The sequence below is a fragment of the Panicum virgatum genome, chromosome 9N, assembly GCF_016808335.1.
Source record: "Panicum virgatum strain AP13 chromosome 9N, P.virgatum_v5, whole genome shotgun sequence".
Lineage (NCBI taxonomy): Eukaryota > Viridiplantae > Streptophyta > Magnoliopsida > Poales > Poaceae > Panicum > Panicum virgatum.
This window is the reverse complement of record NC_053153.1, coordinates 20,754,103-20,769,959: the sequence shown is the minus strand read 5'-3', so window position 1 is coordinate 20,769,959 and position 15,857 is coordinate 20,754,103. Positions and strand designations below refer to the sequence as shown.

Below are 15,857 nucleotides of genomic sequence, written 5' to 3'. Positions count from 1 at the left end.
GCGTGGAGCCTCGCCTGAGCCGGCAGCTTGCATGTTCGGCGCGGGCGGCTGGCGATCCGCATCGTCAGGGCACTGATTCGATCGAGGGCGGTCATGTGGTTGGTGGTCGTGTCAAGAAAAATGATGAAGGCGCCAGAAAGGGAGATGCAGACACCACACACCAGTCGGAGAGTCAAACAGTGACCCAGCTGTGTTGCGCAGGGGAAGTCGGTTGACAGAGGCGGCACCAGGCGTACAGGCCATCCAAAGCGACAGGCATCAAAATCTTCACATTTTCGTTTGCCATGTACAGATTACAATCCCTATGAAGTGACACTGCGAGCAACACATCATCGCTCAAGGGAAAAAAAAGAAAAGAAAGAGGAAAGTAAGAGCCTTCTCGTTTCAGTGTGTCTTTACATCAGTATAACAGTTTCAAAATTGATGGATATCTTGTGGTATCAACAGCGCCTCATAGTCATCCACCATGACCTGTCAACAGACCAAACAGTCAAGAAAATCTATGCACAACAAAATAGTTAAGACAAGATCGTGAATTTCGGCGATAGGCATTCACTTGTGAATGATCGAGGCCGGATTTTTTTCCTTAATCTGAAAAAGTTAAGACAAGATGGTATGTAATGGCAGTATCTACCTTGTATTTCCGACCATGAAATGTGTACTCAACAAGTAACAGCTTCGGATCTCCAGGACAAGGATCGTAGAAGCCCATTATTCCAGACTTCTTTATCCCCTCGTGAAGCTGCATGTGGCAGACAGAGAAAATTTAGTGCCACATAACGAGACATATTTGGTAGCATTCCTTGAAGAAGCGTGAAAAGAAGCTAGTAAAAGGGATTATGTTTTAACCTACTTGCAAGACGCAAAACCAATGGCAAATTTGCAAATGCCCCTAATATATTGATCATCCAATGGAACCAGTAACCAGTAAAACAATAGCACAGATACCATGCAAATAAAAACAACTATGATATATTGCCGAACTTGCTAGGTTAAAGGTTCATATCTCAGATAAAAACACTTGTCAGCAATGGAACTCAAATGTACCTTGAGCTGGTCAGCCTCGGTAACGAGGAAGTTCAGTGGGATGGTCACATCAAATACTTGTGAAGCGACGTCATCATTTATTTCATTCAATTCACTGCTCTCTTTGATTTTTTTGTGATTACCATACAGAGCCTTAGTAATCACCAACCCATTGTTCTCTAGCTGTCTATTCTTCTTACGGTTGGAGACAGGTTCCAGCAATTTTTGAGCTTTTTTAGCTGCCTTTCTGGCTTCAGTTAGCTACACAGGAAATAGGCATCTTCAGTTACTTGTCCATTCTTTAACATTTAAGGATGGAAAAGCGTTGCAGTTAGTGAATTATTGCAAACATATATACTGCAAGGTGAGAAACCATGATTTGGTTAGAAAGGTGAAAGGCACAATACCTGTATGTGTAAAATATGCATACCAATTAAACTAGCATGTGGCAACCAAACTTTGGTGATTGTTCCGAAACAAAAATATACATTAAAGTGCAAATAGGAAAGTACAATGAGTCCCTCATCCCTTTATGTGCATCCTTTAAGATACGCAAGAATGTGAACACACACAATAACCTCAGGTTACCTGTGTAGATAAGCCTTCCATCTTTTCAAGCGTCTTCTGCTTTTCTCGCTTAAGGTAGTAAGGCTTTACAACATATGTCTGTTAAAAAAAAATAAGAAGCCCCAAGTAGGTTTTAGTTAACATATGCGATTAAGGTGGAAAAGGTAAGATAGCAGGACTACTCTATATATAGAACTGCAAGACATCAAGAATAGAACCAAGTCAGGAACAGAACCTGAAGCAGAAAATATAGTGTTGAAGGAATAGCAAATGCACTGGTAACAAATAATGCGTTTAAATCAGTCGAAAGCAAGACCTGCAGAATCAAGCAGAAGTCAGTGAGAATTGAACAGAGAATGAGATTAGGAAAACATGGTAACAAAACCTCGAGATGTGTCATAGGCATCAATAGTTCGATACTAGGAAAACATGGTAACAAAACCTCGAGATGTGTCATAGGCATCAATAGTTCGATACTAAAAGCAAATAAAATTGTGTTGCGATGCTTCAATCTTTCTGCCATAGTTATATACTATCAGATAAACAAAACACATGAAAGCCAGGAGAGACTCCAGGTTGGAACAGCTCCACTTACTGGGATAATTAACTTTTGACCAGCACGATGTAACTCAAATCTCCAAGAGACACCCTACATCAGTCATCAGATATAAAGGAATTCAGAGAACAAAATAGATATGAAGGTCAGTCCTGGTGAAACATGTTAAGCAATAAAAGTTTTCTACATACTCCCTCCATATCAAAATAGATGACACCGTTGACTTTTGATCCTGAGTTTGACCGTTCGTCTTATTCAAAAAACTTAATAATTTTCAAAAATCTTATTTATGACTCACTTCATCATCTAAAGTATTTTAAGCATGAGTCATATTTTTTTGTTTTTGCATAAATTTTTTAAATAAAATGAGTGGTCAAACTTGTAATCAAAAGTCAACAGTGTCATCTATTTTGATACGGAGGGAGTATATCAAATGAGAAGAAAACTAGTTAAGATTATAAATTTAGAGACAACAGAGGCCATCAAAGAAAAACCTACATGATTGCTCCTAAAACAGCATGGTAAGATCTCTTATGGAACACTGTCTATCTATAAACTGGATAGATATGGTAACATCTCTTAGAAAATATCATTAATGCAGTCTGCACCAACAAGTATAGCACAAGTTCAAGAAGCAAAGTGACAAACTGACAACAAATAGGACAAAGGATCTTAGAAAAAAGCAATCACCTGAATTCCTATGTTATACATCATCCTTACAGTACTAAATTCTGATACCTGCCTCCCTCCTCCAATTTCAAAATCAAGGGCCGTGCTGCAAGGGAACAGTTCAAAAAAATAACAGTAGATGACAAACTCATATAAAATTGCAAAAATTGCATGTTCTGTAGCCCGAAAGAAGAGATATCAAAATCTTAGGTACCTTCCAACTCTACCAGCAATGCGAGCATGAGACTTGGAGGAGAAGCGATGGATGTAATGAGCAGATGCACCAAAGAAATTAGTTCCAAACTGAGGAAGAAAAGAAAAGGTAATTAAAAATTGAGACAACCTCAAAAGGAAGGCATGATGTTGGCCTGGCATTAGAGGTAAAAAAAAATAAAACAGGTAGCTCGTGAAGGCAGAAGGCATTACGAATTTACAACCACAAAATAAATGTGTTTTTTGTTCTGAACGCCACACACTGAATACAAGCGAGACAATATGTGTTTCTGGTTTTCAAACAAGGCTCCAAACTAAATAAAATGCAAGGCAGTGCTGAAGTTAAACAGAAAAATGCATATGCTTCTTTCTGTAAGTACTATTTGTTCCTGGTCTTGAAGATCTTTGCACCATTTGTTTTGTAAGTACTTTGTATGCATTACCCTATACCAATGATATGACCATTTCAGTAGATACTTTCACCAACCAGCAAGCTTCAGAACAGAATGGGAAGCTTTTGAAATAACTACAGTAAGTAAACTTCTTCAAACGTTCCAAAGAGATCGACGCGGCTATTCAAAAGAAAGTAAGATCATATATTCTTATGTACAGAACACTAAGATCACAACTAAACTAAATGTATATGGCGTTAACCAAGCATTTCTAAAAAATTATCAACAAATACAAAATTGTTTGAATTGTCTTTAAATTTACCTTTATTTCTCCTGTTGCAGTACTTTTTTCATCCTTCTTTTGCCATCCAACAGAAATACTTGAATCATCACCAAGGACTAGCTGTATCTGGAGTTTGATGAAAAGAGAAAGCAACAGACACAAGGGGGAAATGACATCAGCTTACCTGAACAAATATATATAATATATATTATATTATATATATATAATATTATATATATATAATATATTATATATATATATAGAGAGAGAGAGAGAGAATCTATTCTCTGTAGCCGGCCACAAAATAGCTAATTCTATGGCCGGACCCAATCTCCGTTTGGCTCCGTGCCCTTGACACCCGGCTCATACAGACTTCAGACTCGGCTCCACCATCGCCGGCGCATGTCCACCGCCGCCCACAGAGCACGCGACGAGCCATCATAGTCCCTAAATTGCGTTCATTCTTTCCCCGCACAAATCACGGAAATCCCATCCAGATTTATTTCTCTCTCCGTCGCCGCCGCCCCTGCTGGAAGCATCATCGATCTAGCGGCGGCCGTTTCCCATCGGTGCTGTTTCCTACCTACCTTCCAGGTGAGTCTTGGTATAGCAACAACAACCCTGGCGACGGCCGTTCCCTCTCGCGACAGTAGCACCCTTTCGATCTGACGAGGCAGCGACCTCATCTGCAGTGGCCTGCCGGCGGTGGTGGTTGAGTAGCTTGTGTTAATCAGCATCTATGCCGATGCAGATAGGATTATGAGGTGAGCTGTCGCAGAAGTCCCTGTCCCTCCCGCAGTTCTCGGCCATAGCCATCTAGGCCAACGGAGACTCGATCCTGAGGTGAGCAGACGCTGAAATCCACCTTACCCATTCAATCTCGAGCATATTCCCCTTCGATTTATGAGCTGGTTCCCCTTTGGAGTATTTTTACTGCAGTACTGGACATTCATTGTTTTTTTTTCATTTTTACTGCATTACTAGACACTCATTACTGGAAAATCATCTGAATTTCAATTTGACACCAGGGTGTGCACGGCTTTGTTCGATTCTATCAGATTTTACAAGGTGACAAATTCATGGTTTCACTTTCATCATGCTATCACTCTTCTAGTAAATCGTTGTGTTCTTTACACATTAGCCTAGTAACTTTTGCTTATAGTAAATCTTATTAGCGAATGACAAAAAAGTCACTTTGTGTATTCTTGATATTCAATTCCTGTAAATCATGATGCTGGTAAATCATATACAGATTCTGGTAAGTCATGGTTTTTGGATTTACAAGTGGTAGCCAGTCATGGATTCTAGTAGATCACATACAAGTAAATTGTTTATCAAAGTCTTGTAAAAGATTAACCACATATAAGGGCATCATTGTGTTGCAACAATTTACCATGGTAGCAGGGCATCGATACTAGTAAACTATTTACAAAATCCTTAACACTAATTTGGTAACTCATCCTCCCTAATGGATCCTTGTAACTGCCTGAACATTTACCATAGTTTGCATGCATTAGTTAACATGTATGATCAATAAGAAGGTTCTTGCCAGACTTGGGGCACACAGGCCACGATCTTTATCTACATGGCTGATTATTTTTGCAAAAAATAAACATATAACCTATTGTCTATTTATCTATACTGTCACTCAATTAACTTGTTCCTGGCTAATATTTTCCTGCTAGCAGATTTCTTTCTAGTACTAGGCCTCTTATCAGTGGATTAGTGCATTAAGATTACACAAAAATGATGTTTGTCTCATATCATTATGTCATTGCCAAGCTAGAGCTCAAAATTTGATAATTTTTGTTACCACGGTCATGTGATTATCATAAATTTGCTTCCATCGCATCTTCAATTTTCAGCTGCCATAGAATAAATTTGGACATGTCACTGTGGCTCTTACCGGTATGCCTGTTTTAATGGAAGAAGCTTGAAGTTCAGCTTTTCATGCTTGTTAAATTATCATATTGGTCTTATGTTCTTGTTTTAAATGATTCCAGATTTGCAGGTGATGATGCTTCGTGGGAAATTCTGGGCAGCAGCATCTATTCAGTTACTTTAGAGAGAAGCATATTCAACATTGTTTGATAGTGCTCCAGCTCACTTGTTCCTTCTCACCACCTTCTAGGTGCCTACCTCCATATGGGCTCACCACTTCAAATATTCTGAGGCCAAACGTTGTGGAGGGCACTGCGCACTCCTTGCAGATTCAAATTGATTTGCCCTTGTTGTTATGTTGTGCCCAAAGGAAGCCTGCATTCTCAAAATATGAGCAAACATATATATATGCTAGTTGCCTTTCTATTTTCCCTAATGAGACCAAAATCCTTGGTTTGTGATCCGGCGGTCCTGCCTAGATAATAGGATAATTGGGAACATATCCCCTTGTAATGGCACATATCGATTCTAGTAACTATGTCATGGTAAAATGATCTCTTTGTTTACTGCCAAATTGTCCTGGGAACTGCTTGACGCCCGATTGTTGCCACTGTCCCTCCTTTCTAGTTACAGTATATTGAACTATAACACGTAGTCATTTTATAGTAAATTGATAATAATATTGATTGTCAATACAAACACATAGTAAAACTGTCCAAAATTACTAAATAGTAAGTAGTAAAGTGTGTACTATCGTAACTCATCATATAAAATCAATCTGATGTATCACTTGAGCTATTGTCGTAACTCATATGTGCTACGAATACCAATTTCTAATATGTTACTTGATCCATTCTCGTAACTATTGGGCACTCGCATGGATGCGTGGGCAAAAACATTGTAGCTCACTCACATGCACCGTATAGACAAAATAATAGGAGAGGCAGGCCTGTAAATGCATGGGTAATCACGATCATTTATTACTAAAAGAAGCTGGCGGCTCACCCAACCGGTAGCACGGTGGCTCGCTCACCCTAGTCTGGCTAGCTAGATGGACGCAAGGGGGGAGCGATCGTGCGGGGGGAATCTAGCGCTGGTGCATATGGCGCGTTGGATGGACTGGCTACAGAATAGTCTATTTTATAGCCGGCCACAGAATATACTTTCCCTATCTATATATATATATGTGTGTGTGTGTGTGTGCGTGTGTTGTAGAATAATAGGATTGGTGTAATTGATGGATGGATTGCATTGAGGTCTCGGCCGGTATATATTAGAGTACAAGACTTGGGGGGCAAGGCTCCCCGGGATACATATGGCAGTTTACGATACATATATCTACAACTACCAAATATACTCTAATACTCCCCTGCAGTCACAGCGGGAGCACCGCAAATGGTGAGACTGGAGAAGAAGTCGAAAGCAGTAGCCAACGGACTAACATCCCCCTGCAGTCATAACGTCGGTGTGGTGCGGATGCTGCGACTGGAGAGAAAATCGGCGAGTAACTCATGCGGATGGTAGCCCTTTGTGCCGATGTCGAGGTAGCCGACTTGGAGGGCGAGGAGCCATGGTTGAAGATGCCGTGCATAGGATAGCCATGGTCGACGTAGAGCTGTCGAGGTTGCCGAAGACGAGGTAGCCACACATGAAGCCGCGGGCGCACGAGGAGGCGCCATGGTGGTGGCGTAACGGAGAAAACGCCGGAGACGAAGATGGCGACGCGTCGAAGCAGTCGTAGAGGGAGCGCTGCCGAAGTCGATGCAGTCAGGCCATCGGGCGACACATACCCGAGTTTGCCAGGCTCGAGAACGCATCGGGGACGATGGGCACGCACCGGTGTTGCCAATACCGGACGTGCAAGGGAGGATGCACAACCAGACGTCGTCGCCGGGGGGACCAGCAGAGAAGGCCTCCATGGCGGTCGCAGGCGCAGAAGAAGGCGAGGTAGAAGGTGCCAACGCCTGCTGTTGCTGGAGTAGACGAAGTAGTCGGGGACGAGATGGCGACGCTGGCGACGTGGTTGTGCTAGACGAAGCGATGAGGGGAATCCAGACTTTCTAGCACAAGGCCGAGTGATCCGGATGACGTGGCGGCGGTGCTCGAAGGAGACGGCGAAGAACTCGTACAGCTTGACGAAGACCATGCGCGAAGCGCGCAGCGACGAGTCGACGATGAGGTCGTGGACGTGGTCGGCGGCGGTGTAGATGCAACGGCGGAGGAGACCATGTGTGGAACCGCTGCTGCTAGAAGAGACGACACAGCGGCAGCCCTCCATGCTCGGGGAAGATGCACGCGTGCTGAGAACACCCGTCCCAGATCCGTGCGTGTATGCTGATCGGCTGATCAGACCGAGGGTGCACACACGAGACGACGGAAGACGATGCCACGCAGATCAGAAACATGGCGGAGAAGTCGGGGACGATCGGCTTGGAGACAGTGTCGCGGAGGGGCCTGGCGGCGCTGCGGGTGGTGCACCGACGCGCACCGCACGCCAGCCCAGGCGACACAGGTGTTGAAGAAGAACGGCCGGTGACGATGTCGAAGAAGAGGCATGCGGTCGACGGGCGGTGGGCGACGCAATCTCGATCAGTGATCGAGTAAAAATTCAGAGAAATTACCAAAAAGAAATCAGCAGCATCATCTCGTGTAGGACCTCTGGGTGCGCGTAGCACAGGCACCTCACCCCTCCTATCTCTGTCCTTCTCTCACCCGTCGGTCAGAGGGACCGAAACAGAGGAGAGAAGGCAGAGGCTCGATGGGTAGGCGCCCAGCGACGGCGATGGATTGGGCGGCGGGGATCTGCACCGAGGCGGCGGAGGCGTCTAGTGGTCGGGGTCGCGGGTCCCGGCCGGCGACGGTGGCGGGCGGCGCGGTGCCCGACGGGCGCAAGCGGAGTCCGCCAGGTTGGTGCCGGGTGGCTCCACGGCTGCGGATGCCGAGGCCGGCGGATCCCCGCCAGGATCGACGGGATGGAGGGTTGGCGCTGCCATGGGACCTGTCGACGACTGGTGGAGGGCGCGCGCGGAAGCCCGATCTGCCACCACGGCAGTGCAGGGAAGGACGCGTGCGCCGCGGTTGACCGCAGCTACCACCACGACAGCGCTGGTCGAGGTCGCCGTCGACGGTTTCCACGGCGGATGGCGAGGTACGTGACGATGTGCTGCTACCGGAGCCTCTAAAGGCAGCGGATTAACTCGATCCGCCGCGATGGAGGGCGCTGCCCCCGGTGGAGGTCATGGGCGACCTCCCCGGGGGCGCGCTAGAAGGCCGGCGAGGGGGCGCCCTGGAGGGGCGCCGTGGGAAACATGGGGAAGGCGGCGGTGCGAGAGGAGGGGCGCCGGCGGCGCTAGGGTTAGGGCAGCGGAAGGTTGCCTAGAATCTGAAACCATAAACTCGTGATACCATGTAGAATAATAGAATTGGTGTAATTGATGGATGGATTGCATTGAGGCCTCGGCCGGTATATATTAGAGTACAAGACTTGGAGGACAAGGCTCCCCGGGATACATATGGCAGTTTACGATACGTATATCTACAACTACCAAATATACTCTAATAATATGTGCAGTAGATAAACTATCACCCTACTCCTAATATCACAGCTGTAACAAAAAAAGATAGCAGGCAACAAACATCTTGCTGAAATCCCTTACAAGAGAACAAGAAAGATCTAAAGGAAGATACATCTTGGACATCTGTAGCACTTGAAAAATTCTAATGTGCAATATGTGCAGGTCATACTGTAACTTGTCCAGCATTAACACCTTATTCTGGACATACCTATGAGGCCTAAACTTATACATTAACTATGTAACTGTAAAGTTAACAGTTGATGCCTGTTCTAGACATGAAAAGGCCTGAATTCATACTAAAAGCTTGCCTAGCTTCAGCAATCCTTTTTAGCTGGAAGCTTTATATCTCAACTAAAAAAATTACTTTTAGACTGAACATGATTCTTCACATAGTAATGTATATAAGTAACAGAACTGAAGTCATTGTTTCAGCATCTATTATTGAAATCATGGATCACTACCATGTACATATGACCATCATTATATTAAAGAGTGGCAAGTAACTTTTACACAGATAAGTATCGTCCACATGAGAAAAGCATTTGAGTGTAAGGTGTCAAGTGTCATACATTCCCAACAGCATTTTCAGATAGTTGGCGAGTCCAAGCATTTGACAGGTTGATAGATCCATCTCTTAAAGAAACAGCAAGTCCAGAAGTTGCTGTAGAATGTGGTGAAATTTGACTGAAGTACACAATGTTAATGAATTACAATTTGCAGCATGCAAGAAAGTAGTAATGGATGAAAAGATATGGGATGACATTCTCACCGAAATGTCTGCATGCCAATAACAGAGCGTAGTCCAGCTGTTGCCATAAAATCAATATGGGAAACAGAAGATAACTGGTGCCGCAGCACAGTGCTTGCTGCTCCAGTTCCAGCTGAGCCATTGACAACCAAATTCCCGCCAACAATGACAGTATTTTGCTTGGACACTGGCAACTCAACTTCACTAGACATTCCCATTCTATCCATGTCCAAAACAAATGACTAAATAACTGTACTGTCTACAATTATTCATATGATATCTAAAGAAGTAATTGAAGGACGTATATGCCAAGAGGTTTTAAAGTACAAACAAATTGCTAAAGTGACATCATATGTTGTTGAAAGTTCAAGAAAAATGTTGAGCACCGAAAGAAAATGAGAAACATAAAACATGAAAGGTAGGCGGCAGTCAGCCATAGCTGGCTCCCAGCACCCAGTGGTCAACCTCCTAATAAATGGTTTGCTTCCCTGTTTTCTATATCTCTAACTTAGATATAAGCAGTTAAGCATTCATGCTGGAATGCTATCAAAAGGGGTCCAAGTGGTAGTTATGCACATAAGTTAGTTAACACTACTAATCAGTTAAGAAAAGAACTTTATGTGCCAGTATGAAAAATGTATACGGACTAAACATAGTCCACAAATACAAATGCTGAAGGATGCAAAATAGCACGTATTGATTACATCATCAAAATTACATTAACATTTGAGGTTTACAAGTAATAAATTACTAAGCAATTTTACCATAATGCAACTATGAATTAAACAAGAGAACAGTTGCACATTATTATCATAATTCTTAGCAGCTTCCGAACAATGTGACTGGACAAAAGATTACAGGCATATATACTAAAATAGAATAAATATGTACCCTTTCATGATGCCATCACCGTCTAAATATTGTGGCACCGAGAAATTAGCAATGATTGAGCCATTGGGTCGAGCATGAACGAGAAATTTTTCTTCCTCCTTGCGCCGCCGCAGTCGTTCCAACTGTTCTCTAATTTCCTCTGGTTTAGTTAGTTTGGGACCAAGTTCCAGGCCAGAATTTAAACCTTCCATACCATAGATGTCATAAATCTGTCTTTTGTTCTCATCGGATAGTATCTCATATGCATCGCGTATTCGTTGGAAATTTTCAGTTGCTACTTCCTTCATCTGGACAATCACAGATGAAAATGAAGAAGGATACTAGTCAGTTCAGCAGTATGCACTAATGCAAACAGCAGATGACTTGTTCAATAAAATACAGATTCATGCGTGTAAGAATCTAACTAACCGCACTATGTTTTTTTATTACTTGAAATATAGGTGAGGAGTGCACTAGAAACACTTGATGGCATCTGCCAAGTTACCTAAACAGTACGTCAATCAGGAATGCAGGATTCGTCTTAGTAATATTCATAGAATCGTATCCGAGAAAAGATAAAGTTTTCTTTTGATCACATAATAAGAAATTCCTTCTCTAACTAAATAAGAAATTCCTGATTCCTAAATAAGAATAGGTGCTAGCCATTAAATCCATGGGCTCCTCAGGGAATAGAAACATAAATGGCCCACAACTTGCAATATATTACAATTCCCCAGTGCACCATCAACTGGTCACCAATCTTAACGTAGGCACAAAATACAGATTTTCATGTGCCCTGCAACATTTTGGGAACAAAACTGACATAGAACCAGTGCCAAAGTGCACGCTTATCCAGACTGCTCTGTCTATTTCTACCACTACTCTGATGCTACTAGGCATATCTTCAGACACAATCAAATAGATACATGAACGAATAAAACCACATTGCATTCTCACACATATTGCCAAACCCATACCCTTGATCTCGTGTCCAGAGGAGAGGAAAATCCTTTTTGGTTCCTAACTATCATCGCAAACATTTAACAGGTAGAACTTCAAAGTTCAAAACAAGCATTGCATCATAGCATGACAGCAATGCCAGTGTGTGCTGACCAAACCGCAGCCCAAAAGTAACATAGCACTTGGGGATAGCTAAACCCGATTGCCGCACCACAACCCAGCTCCGAACGGAGCACGGCGCGGGGACCCTAAGCTAAGCAGTTCAAGCCAATCGAATCGCATGGAAAAAGGGCGGGGGCTCAACCTGGGGGTCCTGGTACTTGTCGGGGTGGTAGATTTGCGCGAACTGGCGGTACGCCCTGCGGATTTCCTCGTCGGAGGCGTCCGGCGAGAGGTGGAGCAGCGCGTAGAGCTCCCTCCCGTCCTCCGGCTCCGGCGTCGACGCCATCCCGTCGTGCGGCGGTGGCGGCTCGCTGCTCGCTCGGCGCGGCGGCCCGTGGAGGGGACTTTTTTTTATTCGACGCGAGGGTTTATGCAGAATTTGTTTTTGCCCGTTCTCTTGCAGACGGATTTGGGCTTTGCTTCGGTAATGATCTCTGTTTTTTTTTTTTTTTGAGGAAATGGTGCTCTTCTACTTCTGCAGCAAGAAGAAGCATGTTGTAGGGTTGGCTCCTTTCCGTTTTCCTCACCTACGTCAGCCAGGCCGTTGCTCACAGAAATGCATTCCTGGGCTGTATGCTGAGGTCGTGCTTGCGTGGATCCTCGAGTTTTTTTTATTTTTATATTATTATTTTTTTGATTTATCAAAAATAAATGTTGTTATATTTTTTTTGCAAATATGTCACCCTGCGCCGGTTCGTTTGGCAGTAATGAGATACCGCCGGATGAACAGGCGGTAGGTCGCGCCCGACAGCATCTCGCCGGATCAACCGGCGGTAGGAGGCCGGCAGGTGGGCCTTGGTGGGCCGGGCGCTTACCGCCGGATGAAACGGCGGTATCTCGCACTTACCGCCGGCTACCTACCGCCGTTTGGTCCGGCGGTAAGACCCCCCCCTAAATGCCCCCGGGTTCCCCCCGCGCCGCCGCCCGCCAGCCCGCACTCCCCGCCGCGCGGCGCCCGCGCGCCGGGCTTTGGCCGGCCGGCGCTGCCCCGTCCGCGTGCTCGCCACCTCGCGTCGCGCGACTACTCGTGTCAGGTATATTTTAAAATTTAGTTTTATTAATAATAATTGGTAGGTTAGTATTAGAAATATTAGTGATGTAGATATAGTTTTAGGTGTAGAAATAATTTTAATAAATATTAGTGATTTACATATAATTGTTTTTAATATAAAATCATAGTACATTAAATTGAAAATAGTAGTTTACATACGAATATAATTGAAAATATTAATGAATTCAAACAGACATATTAGTCTCATAAAAATATTATTAATTGATATTATATTACATAGAAAACGTACGAATATATGTCAGTAATAGAAATTGTAGAGAAATAATTAAGATAGATGTAAAAATAGCAGAAATATTTTTTAACGTTGATTAAATTCTAAGGACGAGTAATTATTGTCGTAAATATTGGCAGGCATGTCAGATAATTTGTATTTTCAAGTGTTTTATGGGTCAGGAGAAGTTATATATGGTCCTGAAGGGGTAGATTTGTCAGAGTTTAGCTCGATCACAAAAAAATACCCCGAGCTAGAGAGAGGACTTGGATTTCAATATCCAATTGGCTATTTAAAGCTTTCGGCCTTAGTCGAGATGAACATGAGATCTCTGTTATGGCAGTGGTCAGTCGAAGGGAACCAATATTTTGGGAGTTATTGCCGCTTGAAGGGACGCAAAATTGGAGGAACTATGTCAATATAAGTAGTAGCCGAGGCTTACCGCTTGTGTTGTTTGTGCAAGCATTCAAGAAGATTAGTTCGAGAACTGAAGCGGGTGGAGATCATGAAGGGCAGGGAGATATAGTATCGGAAGAAACCGAAACGATGCATGAACCTCATGAAGAAGTTGGTGAACTCGAGATTTTAGAAGATGATAGACATGCTGCACACGAACCTCGTCAAGCAACTGGCCAGGCTGATGAAGGGAAAACATTCCTGAGATAGTTGAAGAGTTTCAGAGGGAGGGTGAACAACAGCACAATGCAATGAATGATGACTCCTCGGATGATGATGATGATGACGACGATGATTATCATGTCCCACACAACTGGTCCAGGTATGATTTTTCAAAATTAAGCGTAAATGAAGGTGAAGCCGTCCCTTGGGAGTACAGGCAAAATGAGGTATGCATCGGTTCAGTGTATGCCAACAGTGACAATATGAAGGAAGATATAAAACGTTGGTCGACTCTCTCTTTGCAAAGACAGTTCAAAGTTGTCAAGAGCAGTCCGAGAACATATGACGTGCGTTGTGTTAGAAGCGAATGTCCTTTCAGGGTGTATGCTTCTATGAGCAAGTGGCAGGATTTCAGGGAGGTCAAAAAAATTGTGGAGCACACATGCCTGCTTGAGCAATTAGAACCACATCACCGCAACCTCAGTGCAGATTTCATAGCTAACTACATGTACCCTTTGATCGTGGACAATCCTAGTTATGAATCTAAGTCAATCATTTGTGCTGTTGAGGAGGAGTTTAAATATAAAATTAGCTACAAAAAAGCTTACAGAGCGAAACAGAAAGCGCTGCAGATGAGGTGGGGGACGTATGAAGCTTCGTATCACAATATGCCGGCATTGCTGCACACTATATGTCTTAGAAATCCTGGTAGCTACTACGACTTGAAAACATATCCATGTGCCAAGAAGCCTGGAAAACAGGTACTCCAACGGTCGTTCTTGGCCTTGGGTGCTTGCATTGAGGTGTTTCCGCACTGCCGGCCAGTCATTTGTATAGATGGGACATTTTTTACAGGAAGGTATAAAGGCACAATCCTCACAGCTGTTGCAGCTGATGGTAACAAACAATTGTTGCCCTTGGCAATTGACTTTGTGGAGAAAAAATCAGGAGATACTTGGTATTGGTTTTTGCAGAGGGTGAAGCAAATGATTGTCAAAGATGTAGAGAACGTGTGTTTGATTCATGATCGGCACAAGGGTATATTACAAGCAATCGATGACATACAGAATGGTTCTACTGAGCGTAGTAGGACTGCACTTTGGCCGGACCTAAAGAGTAGGTGGTGCATGAGGCATATGGGTGCAAACTTTCATAGCCAGGTCAAGAACAAAACCCTTATGAAGCTGTTCAAGTGGTTATGCAGCCAGAATCAGGAAAGGAAATTCAACTTCCTATGGAAAAAATTGGATGAGATAACAAAAAAGCAAACGGCGGAGCTAGCGAAGAGATCTGTCAATACAGAGGAGGACGACCAGGTCTCACTTGAAGACGTGGGCTTGGACGGTCCGAATGTCAGGCGCAAAAGGAGAAGGGCAATTAAGACATTCTCGGAGTGGATTGAGCACGAAACAAAAGAGAAATGGGCTTTACTGTTTGATGAAGGAGGTGCTAGGTACGGTTTAATGACTACGAACTTAGCCGAGGTATACAATTGGGTGATGCGTGGTGTAAGATCATTGCCACTTGTTGGGATCGTGGAGTTCTTCTTGTATCGCACTTGCGAGTACTTTAGGGACCATTACGCTGTGGCACAGAAAGATATGGTCGATAATCGCAAAATTTACGGATACAAGGTTACGGAGTATATGGAGGCAGCGTTCAAAAAGGCCCGTTTACATCGGGTGACTCCAGTTGGCTCTATGGAACGTCGGTACGAGGTGATGTGTAGGGACAAAGGCCGAATGGGGGCCGGCGTGAGAAGCATGTGCAGGAGTGTGTTCTTCGTCCTGATGCTTGTATTTGCTCATGTCATAAGCCAAAGCTGTTGCACATGCCGTGCACACATGTCATTGCTGCCTGTTTTGAAGCTGGTGGACTACAGCCTCGTATGTATGTCTCAAATTACTTCATAAAGGAAATGGAGACTAATTTAGGACCCTCTCCTAACGATCCCAATATATGTATTACAGATTGCAAGGTATGGCTATAAGATGTAGAGCCACCCGATTGCTATTGCTAAATGCGCTGTGTTCCGAACATATCTCGTGATTACG

At 43.8% G+C, this 15,857-nt stretch overlaps 1 protein-coding gene across 2 annotated transcripts; it reads right to left on the bottom strand.

Moving 5' to 3' along the window:
• Window positions 1-233: 233 nt before the first annotated feature.
• On the bottom strand, window positions 234-12,397 carry LOC120688468 (chaperone protein dnaJ 13-like). 2 transcript variants are annotated; one of them, XM_039970802.1, is made up of 13 exons: window positions 12,045-12,397; window positions 10,802-11,088; window positions 9,932-10,129; window positions 9,732-9,846; window positions 3,746-3,832; window positions 3,033-3,121; window positions 2,840-2,924; window positions 2,189-2,242; window positions 1,829-1,909; window positions 1,615-1,692; window positions 1,048-1,287; window positions 635-745; window positions 234-471 (listed from the first exon to the last, which is right to left on the bottom strand). In XM_039970802.1, the coding sequence occupies exons 1-13, from the start codon at window positions 12,186-12,188 to the stop codon at window positions 415-417; spliced, it is 1,626 nt and encodes a 541-aa protein (XP_039826736.1). In that variant the 5' UTR covers window positions 12,189-12,397; the 3' UTR covers window positions 234-414. The 2 variants fall into 2 exon arrangements, with proteins under 2 accessions (XP_039826736.1, XP_039826737.1); XM_039970803.1 differs by having other exon boundaries at window positions 635-742.
• Window positions 12,398-15,857: the final 3,460 nt, after the last annotated feature.